A 10,067-nucleotide genomic window follows, 5' to 3' on the forward strand; every position below is an offset into this window, starting at 1 on the left:
CTAATTTTATTGTTTCATCATCGCCTCTGAAGGTTTTTGAAATATCCGGGTTTAATACCTAAGCTATTGAGGTGTGATGTGAAATATGGGCATTCTCTAATTGTCAAATTGTTGTTGCAGTATTGGCAGTTTGGAGCCAGTTGTTAGTCCAGTGTATAGGTACAATCGAACAATTTTGAGAAGTATTTTTTTGTCGTTTATGGTATGTAACAGTGATGAGAATGCTGATAAAAAATTAATTTTAAAATATTTCGAACTTATAGATCTCCGATACCAATTTATCATAATAGCAAACTCTTTTTAAAGGGTTCCTATACCTTTTGTTTTAATGTTATTAGAAATACCGAAACGAAATATAATAAAGTAGCTCATCACCAAACGGCCAGCGCAGAAGACCTGACCCGAAGATGGACGGACATTACTAACGATGGCCAGCGGATGAGAGAGAAAGGTACCGCGAAGTAGCCGACAATGAGACAATGCTGGGGCCGGAGGGGGGGTAGGGGGTGCCTCTTTCCCCACTGCCTCCTATATAAGGCTCCTCCAGGGCCTTCCAAAGCACAGTCTCATCTGTCCCTCAAGGATTATACCATCCATCATCATGAAGGCATTCCTCCTGGTGAGTGTAATAGTGAGTAGTCCGCCATCTTCGGGGACCATCCTATCTTCCAGTGTGTGCTTTCTTGTAAAGAGTTCCATCTCTTATTATAAAGGCGGTTAATTTAAACATTTCCAGTTATGATCACGATTGGTGCTTCAATACTAGGTGGATCAGTAGTATCAAAATTTTAAACAATGGACGCTTAGTATTCACCTGCTTCATTTATTAGTGTAAAAAGCCATCTTTCAAAAATCATTGCTTACTTTATCAAACCGCGAGAGTTCAAGACGTGGGGAAGTTTAATTGTTCAATAGCTCACACCAGATACAAGCTGGTCAATTACCAATATTCCCTAATACGATAACTATCCAGAAACAAGAGTAAGATTTTATCGATCTGTTTAGCGCAAATGGTGAAATTAAATTTAAATAATTATGAAAAGGGATTGATTTTGCATGTGGATAAGAACCCACACACATTGACGCATAGGCTAGGATTTTCTGTTAACTGCGTGTTTACGATTCCAAAATTTGAGATTTCTAATAATTTAATTTATTTCCTACGCACTGATGCGTAATCATATAAATATTCAAAAATTTTGGTCATGTGGAACAATTACTTGCATTTTTATCGATTTTTTTTTTTTTTTTTGTGGGAGGGTGTGCAAAATGTAATAATTTATTGATTAGCTGAAACTTTATATTAATTCTAAATAACGATTGATTAAATAAATGTATCAAATCTTCATTTTTTGACTTCAAAATTTCTGTTAAAGTACTATAAATGTTTCATCAAAATTAAAATTGATCAGGTCAAACACTGTCCATTTTCTGTTTCCGAAAATTGAAACTCAAAATCAAAGGATTTAAAAAATAAATTTAATATACAGAAACGCTAATAGCTGATGTCTTTACATCAAGTATAAAAATAAAAGTCATTTCGTCGGGTTAATAACAAAATTAATTATTTTAAATCACAGAATTAGCCCCAATTCGCTTAATCAAAAATTGAAATTAAATTTAAAGAATTCAATTCCAAATATAGCATATTTGTTTTGTTTCTCCAGTCCTGTACCTTTTCGGCATTAAATTAAATTTTTGTTTTTATTTTTTTTTTGGATATTTAAAGGTTTATTATATTAATTCATGTTCGTATATGTTATAATGGTTTGCGTATTAAACCAAGAGATAATTCAAAATATTTCTCTTTTTTTAATAATGTATTTTTGTGATTCTGATAGATGGTTTTATTTGGTCATAGCCTAACAATCTTATTAAATCGGTAAAAAAAAAAGTTCTAATATCTTCTTTTTTGAAAAACTTTTAGTAAATCATATTGAATATAATTTTTATTCGATTTTTAATTCGAAAAAGCAATATATCGAAAGTAATAATTCAATACCATGAAGTAATACTTCATGAATGAAGTTGAGCCCACTTTATGTCGGAAGTATTAATGGATTACGCAAAAGCCAGTTTCTAATGGCCTTAAAACTTTCTAAATCCAGTAGCAATTAAGACCTCATAAATATTAATAAGGAAAGCAGCGTAATGTTTCGGATAAAAGATCATTCCATCTTTAGTGTCATCAGGGAACGTCCCGTACCCTTAATGCCAGCGTAGTCAAAAGCGAATCAGCGTCAAGTCTTGGCACTTTCAGTCTTGCACGAAGTTGGCCAACTTATGTAAACATTGCTCAATCTAAATGTAAATGCTAACGAGTCCCAATCGTGTTTGTTTATATTGGCTGAAGATTGTACGTGTTTGTTCCTGCCTCTATTTAAGTATTATTTAAAAAAAAAATATCTTTGTTTAGAAATCATCCTATTAAAATAGTTAATAAATTAAGCATTTTTTACTAAGTGGACTATTCGAAGTACTAAAAAGATTTTTATTTGTAAATTCATATCAATATTTTCAAAAAGCATTAATATATAAATATTAGTCACCTTTATGAATGGTTTAGATCCAATCACTAACTGTACTAAGTGCAAGTTGTTAAGAATGCAAATCATTTAAACGCAAAAATGTGTTATTCTTTAAATATGTCCGATGATTAGTGAAAAATTCAACTGTCAAGTGAAAGAGCATAGATTTCCTATATTGTTATGGAGTAATGCTATATGCTTATCAGCCATACGTTTTTCTTTTATCTTTTCTATGACCTGAATTCCACTCTGTGGGATCTTACCAATATGCCAATGCATGTCACACTTTGGCGAGTTGATAATTGACAATCGAGAGTATGTACTTCTGTAGTCCTGATAAATTTTGCGTTAAATTGATTGTTAAATTTGATATTAGTTAATATGAAAAAATACGCACGACCAACCTTTTAAAGATAGGATGAATTTGTACATAGGAGCAGAGTAGCTCAGTGAATAAAGTGCTGAGCTACTAACTCCCAGGACTCGGGTTCAAATCCAGTTGTGGCAGATAATTGTTTATTTTGTTACTACAGCCGTAAGTTATCCATGTGGCTTCGGGAACTCTACTTGAAGTCAGCTCTTTATAAGGTGCGTATCCTTAATTCGGAAAAAATCCGGCGGTTGAGCGTAGCCTCTGACCCTTCATGACTTGTAGCAGTATAGATTTTTCTTCTTCTTTTTTATTTTCTTGATGTACTGTTTTTAGATCAATCTACTTTTTCTATTTCTTATTTTTCAAATAATTAACCATTTATTAATGTAAGTTAACATCAACCTTGCCTTGCTTAGTGTCTGGTTGCGGCAGTAGCAGTGGTTAAAGGCGAACCTCCGGTAAGCGGAGGATACAGCTACTCCAGGCCCGGGGGCCATGGAGGTGGAGGACACGGAGGTGGCAGCTTTGGCGGCGGCACCCTCGTTCCAGTAGCCCCAGGACCCAATACCAACGAAGGCCAATACGTCGACGGCCAGATCCTCGAGGAAGTGAGGAAGATCATCCTTAAGGACGAAGCTGCATCCTCCTCCCTCCACGGAGGCGGTGGTGGCGGCGGATATGCTCCCAGCTCGTCCTACGGAGTGCCATCCTCCGGCTATGGCGTCCCGTCCTCCAGCTACGGCGTGCCCAGCACCCAGTACATCAGCAGGGTAGTTGGAGTCGATCTTGAAGGCGTCAAGCAGGCCCTCCAGGTGGCCCAATACGAACAGAGCTCCGGAGGCGGCGGTGGTGGATACTCCTACAGCGCCCCATCTTACACCAGCTACAGTGTACCTTCATCAGGATACGGCGCTCCATCCCGCCCTTCCGGATCCTACGGCGTGCCCTTCTAAACTAGCGTCACGTCGTCCATCCATCCACACCATGTACATATCTCGGTCACCGATCGCGCATCACCATCACGGGTCTCGTCTCGGGTTTGCACAAAGGCCATAGCTCGTTATTGATTAATATCTGACTGAAGTCTTCACTCGTTAATAAATTGTTATTCTCTCACAATGTGTAGCCGGGCTGGAATTTGTGCAAGCTTCATTATTATATTTTTTTATGTTTGTATAAAGTTTAGTGATATTTTTTTATAAAAAAACAAAAAAAAAGATAAAAAATAAAAAATACATTTGCCACCGTGAACTATTTTCTTATTCATTGCTCCTCTTTCCTTGAAAACAACAGATCAATATGTTATATATATGATTGACCATAGGTAAATTTGTAGATGGTCAGGACTGTGGCAAAGAACGAAAATAGTTTTCAACTATTTATTGATTGCCGACGTTTCAACCCACACTGTAGGTCTTCATTGGGGGTGTTGTAATGTGTAAAGGTGTAAAGATGTAAACAATGAACAAACATTTACATCTCCACCCACAACAGCCCCAATAAAGACCTCAATTATAGATCGAAACATCGGCAACCAACAAATAGTTAATAACTATTTTAGTTATCCACCTTCTTAAAAAAATTAACAATATTACGTTCTATTTAACCCTAATATCTACTGTCATCAAAATAAAAAAACTATCATTAGAGATTATTCATTGTTAAACTCCTAAAAATTAGATGTTACAAATTGAAATTATAACTCACCAATATATATGAATATATCCATAGTGAAGATTATTAACAACATGGCTCATGATTTTTAGACCCAATGATTTGAGCGGGTATTCAACGACAGACCAATCCAATCTATACATTTATCTCCTGTACATAGCACTGAGTAAATGATCATGATTTCGTCGGAAAAGAGACTGCAAATCTTGCTATTTTGGAATTTGTAGAATTCATCTGAATACGTGACATAACTTATTAAAAATGCTAATTGTAAAATTGACTTATGTTATTGATATGTTAATTCGAAATCATAATTGAAACATTGTTCTGTCAGAAATTTTCATTTAAAAAAATATACTTAAATATTGTTTAAGTTCATGAACGATTTATTGTGGTGATCAATCTATGTCGATATTGCTAACTAAAAATTAATTTTTCAAATATATAAATTGTGAATGATTGCTAAAACCACAGCCCCTATATATAACTTAGCAATATTGATATTAAATTCCAAAGAGGTGTAATTCAATGTATATTTGTATCATGAACTAAAGAGACCATACGACGCAATGGTCAGTCATATCAGTATTGCTGCGTCGAGCCCTAGTTGAGTAAGGAGAAAAGCGTGGATAATGGTTTTGTTGTGTGTATTATGCAAGTTGATTTCGCCCCTCACCTCCTTGCGAATACATAGCAATTCACCGCCAACTTACATAACATTACACAATGTCGATCTTCCACCATCCCTTCGGTAAATAATTCATAACTCATGCTTGTTAAACGGTCGTTGCTGTAAATGGTGTTCTCGTATTACAGCTCACACTCCATACAAGTCCTGGCAAGCTCTTTTAATAACTTTTCGTTAATAAATTCCCCTTTATGCTCCTGAATCATCTTTGTTAAGGTATTTTAATTAGCCCTCAACTCGAGTAATTAAATAGCTCGTAAAAGCTTGAAGTTGTGTAAGCAAGAAAGTGTTCAACGTTTATTTAAACTTATTCCTGGTGATGTAGCAATATTACGTTCAGGATTGAACTTACGTGGCAGATTAAGACATTAAGACAATATCCTTTCTTTTCAGCGCCTAACAGTGATTACATTTGAGTTACGATAAGCCAGAAGAGAAATTGTTCATTCCATATGAAACAACCTTAGGCCGAAACCGATATGTCTCAGATTTTCACGAATAGTAAGGTAAGAAATTAAAATCAGTACACAGCATAGAAAAATAAAAATAAACAAATCCCCAAAGTAATAATAATTCATAAAGAAAATAATACATTCATATCAGAATACATTAATTATACAGTGAATTTTAAACCAGACACAAGAAATCTGAACTAACACTATGCAGAGATTTTGAGTAAAATTAATTTATGAAAAATACATGATAAAATTAATGTTGATTATTATAATTAACCTTTATATGAATTGTAATAATAAAAGAAATAGAAAATTAAACCAAAATATTTTCTATTTTATTTATATAATGGTATTTACAACTGTACATTATAAAACATTTAGTAAATTTGTTCTCATTTAAAATGAAGAGTTACAGACGTGTAGAAAAACTACCCATAGGTAGCACTCTAATGACGTTTTATATTAGCAGGTCTCGTGGCCATCTTCTTTTCAGGCGCCTCGGAGGAGTGTCAGGAATAAACCAAAGTATAGTTTAAATATATAAATTAAATGCCTGGCCTGAGTGGGGGGAAGGTTACAAATATTGTGATTGTGTCTGACGTGTCGGCCATCCTCAAGGACAATCTATCACAAATAGTTTTTATTATATTTATGGTTTTAGCAATTTTAAACAAACAACAATTTTTAATAAATTACCATAATACCCCTATGAGACATTAAAACATTTATAATATAATTTTATTAATAAGCATTTGTAACCTCCCCTCACACTCAGGTCGGGTGTTTAATTTATTTATTTCAACTATATTTTGGTTTAATTTTCTATTTTTTTTTATTATTACAATTCATATAACATTTAAATTTAAACATTTCAGATGTGTGTAATTAACCTTGATTACACACATCTGAAATGTTTTTGAGATTTAAGCCATTATTGATTAGTGGATATGTGTCATTTTAAATTGAAAATCATTTTTATATCTTCCAAAATGATTTTTTTTTTTTTTAAAGCTTATTTTTTATTATTTTTCAGCATGCTGTTTTCTAAAAATATTTTTCGTCATTCATTTTAGACATATTTTTTTATTTTACTTTGATTAAAATTGCGTCATAAAATTAATATCCTATTATCCAAGCGCTTAAACTTTCAATAAAATTCTTCTAAAAGCAATTCAGAATAATACCGTTTTACTATCTTGTCGTTCATCGTTATGCAACGCAACTGAAGTAGAAATCAGTTATTTATTGGAATTATTTCTGTTCGGTAAAAATTAGGATTTAATTTATTTATAAAGAAGAAAAAGAACATGTAGCAATTATTTTCGGTAATATACAGAAGGCTATTGGTGTTTGTTTTTGAAATGACGAATTTTCTGGTATATGTTAATTATAACGAATATATGTTAGTAATATTCAAAAAATCATTAATTTCGGAGCTCTAAGGGTTCATCCGGGCTTTGGTTGATTTTACAAAATCCTGTACTACCATGGCCTACCCTCTATGAGACCAAGTGTCCTAGAATAAGGATTGATTTCCATTACATTTATGTATTGATTTTAATGTATAGATACAATTGGTCTATATTTGAATTTATTACAGATTTTATTCTTTATCTGCTTTAAACTTCCTTATTATGGCCGATTCAGCCGAATACATTCAAAGCTCAATTCCAAAATAATTCAATCTGATGGCTGGAGTCCAAGAGTACAGCAGTTATCTCGGTTTTCTCCGAAGTAATTTATCGAATGCTGGGATGGTGTGTATTCATCACACGAACGGTGTCAGTTTGCATCAGATCGTTTGTCAGTCTAACTAAATGCTCATCCAAGCGGTGAAATCGTTCTAATTATTTTAATGTCACGCATGTTTAATGAATAACTAATTATTTTGTAAGTAATAAAACAAGGCATAGAATATTATAATTTATTTATTTATTCCTTCTCGGCTTTCCTTATCTTTTGAGCAATACAGTTTGCAGCAGTTCGATATGGTTCATACGTGTGTAGCAGTAGTTCCATGTTACGCATATATGAGCAACATCGGATGGTGCTAATGAAATAAGTTAAAATTTTCGTTTTAGCTTCTTTCCTATTCCGCACCTTATCTTGTGAATTTATTATTTAGAAATTTAGGATATTAAGGAACAGGTCTTCTTCGACATAGAATTAAATGGGCTGGCCTACAGTTTTCCACATCTATACAAACTCCGTCGTGCATCAAAGGCGGTGCAGTCCATGATGTGCTTGGCAGTCTCCGGAACATCACAAATAGACCACAGTGGGCCGATATCATAACAGTCCCGGGGCTATGAAGTCTGGCTCGAAATCTCCCTGCCCTCAGAGTAATTGCGAGAGCCAGGGAGGACTCACTTTGCTCCCACACGTAACCGAACGGTGGGGAAGTCCTTGGGGTTATCATCCATTTCCGGTTTCACTCTTCTGTTCTAGCCTCCCGGGGATCCCGGGTCTTCGTCATCCTGTCTTGCCGCAGGAGGAGGGTCGAGTTCGCACCGCTTGCAAAGCCTCATGCGATACTCTGGTAACTGGAAGCGAAGACGTCTGCTGGATATAGAAAATTATTGATTACGTATCTTCTTTAAATTCAATTCACTCTTTTCTATTCAAATACCTTTATACCTACCTGTTTCATTTGTGGCATGCGTTTTTTCTAACTATTTTGATGAACCTTGTCCAACAGTTAACCATTATCTTGTTAATACACTTGATTTTCCAGTATACGATTTTCTTCCTTAACTTCTACATTTTCTGGAATTTTTACTTAAATTTCGCTTAAATTTTCTTATCTCAATCAGTTCTTCTATAGCCCATCTAACATAAGTAACATTTCACACAAAATTTAATTTGAGTCAATCATTTTTTAAGTTTGCTGTCGTCCACATATTTTTAAAATATAAACTGCAACTGGACCATATCAAACAACTACAACACTCTGACAAATAAAAATTGGTAAACTCTCGAACACGTCTTTCTCGCTATGTTACAGACTTTTTCAAAAATCTTTTTTGGATGGGTCCCAAAATCTTGTATGGAGTAGACCCGCATAACACTCTGGGTGCTCGGGTCTGAACGGCATGGTTGCAGTGCTAATACTACTCCGCAAAAACAGACCATTTCTTAATGAAGCTACTATTATTAGTTCATAAATACAAAAATACAAAATAAAATCACTAGTACTATTTGTCTTGCAATGGTTTTTTTTTTTTTTTCTTTTTTTCCTACGCAGTCCAATACAATTTTACTCTTCCTCTTAGTTGGTCCGCATCCTGCTCAACGTCTTCTAGACCAACACACGCCAAAAGATGGTCTCCATCCATGTCTCCCATGTTGCATAGAGGACATTTCGGGGAATCTACGATGCCAATTCGATGGAGGTGTTTTTGGAGCAGATCATGTCCTGTTTCTAGCCGAAAACAAGCCACTACCTCAGCTCTACTAAGATTTCCGGGGATTCGTTTATCCTTATCCAGTAGGCTCTCCCACTTCTTTCCTTCCGCTTGAACTTGGTGTCTAGCATTTGTTCTGTCCTTACAATAAGAGCTTATAAGTGATTTCACTGTTCTGTAGGTGAGTGGCAGAACAGGCTGGTTCTCTGCACAACCGCGCTTAGCCAACTTGTCAGCTTGTTCATTACCATCTATACCAGCATGGCCTGGTATCCACTGCAGAGCTATAGCTCTTCCTCTTTTCTTCATGATAGCAGCCATGTTTTGCAATGTTGGGCAATTGTGGGAGTCATTAAGTGCAGAAGAACATGTCAGCGAAATTATAATAAAGACAAATTATAAGACTGATAGTATTAGTTTTTACATTAATATGGAATGCCTTGAGAGAGAACTATCCTACGTTATCACCTCATTATGTCCACCTAATATATAACATATCCTTGTAACTAACTTGTATGTTTCCAGTTTTTTGTTCTAGTTTCTATCATTCATTCATTAAGTTTAACTGTTAGAGAAGTGTTAGAGAAGTTAACGTCTAGAAGCTATTTGAGTTTTTCAAAATTCGAAAAGAACAAATTTCATAAAATACTCCAATACTTTCGTTAAGTCTTTTAAAAATGTTAAAAAACATTAGACTTCATGAAAATTTAGAAAGAAGTAAATTCTCATTATGGGAAAAACATTTCGCTTATAAAGAACTATATCACAGGAACCAATGGGCATACAGATGCCTATAAACATTCAATTTGAAGCTAGTTTAACTGTATAAGAAAATTTCATGATATTTGCAAAAATATATTCATAAAATTTTGATTTCTTGTTACTCGGCAAAAAATGTTTTGAAAAACTGTATTTTGGGAACTATCGAACGTATGAGCTCAGTTA

The 10,067-nt window shown here is 34.4% G+C and overlaps 2 protein-coding genes across 2 annotated transcripts; one reads left to right on the plus strand and one right to left on the minus strand.

Annotated features, from left to right (window-relative positions):
• Window positions 1-544: 544 nt before the first annotated feature.
• On the plus strand, window positions 545-4,152 carry LOC106678836 (pro-resilin). The gene is made up of 2 exons (XM_014417608.2): window positions 545-619; window positions 3,318-4,152. Exons 1-2 carry the CDS (start codon window positions 602-604, stop codon window positions 3,852-3,854), a joined length of 555 nt encoding a protein of 184 aa, XP_014273094.1. The 5' UTR covers window positions 545-601; the 3' UTR covers window positions 3,855-4,152.
• Window positions 4,153-8,954: 4,802 nt separating this feature from the next.
• On the minus strand, window positions 8,955-9,443 carry LOC136795610 (uncharacterized). Its single transcript, XM_067046751.1, has one exon. The coding sequence runs from the start codon at window positions 9,441-9,443 to the stop codon at window positions 8,955-8,957; it is 489 nt and encodes a 162-aa protein (XP_066902852.1).
• Between the last annotated feature and the right edge of the window lie 624 nt (window positions 9,444-10,067).

Source organism: Halyomorpha halys, unplaced genomic scaffold, assembly GCF_000696795.3.
Source record: "Halyomorpha halys isolate HHAL.00 unplaced genomic scaffold, Hhal_1.1 Scaffold164.1, whole genome shotgun sequence".
Classification (NCBI taxonomy): Eukaryota; Metazoa; Arthropoda; class Insecta; order Hemiptera; family Pentatomidae; genus Halyomorpha; species Halyomorpha halys.

What these genes read in the sequence shown, in the direction of transcription:
- LOC136795610 (XM_067046751.1), bottom strand. Translation starts at nt 9,443, where the DNA reads ATGGCTGCTATCATGAAGAAAAGAGGAAGAGCTATAGCTCTGCAGTGG.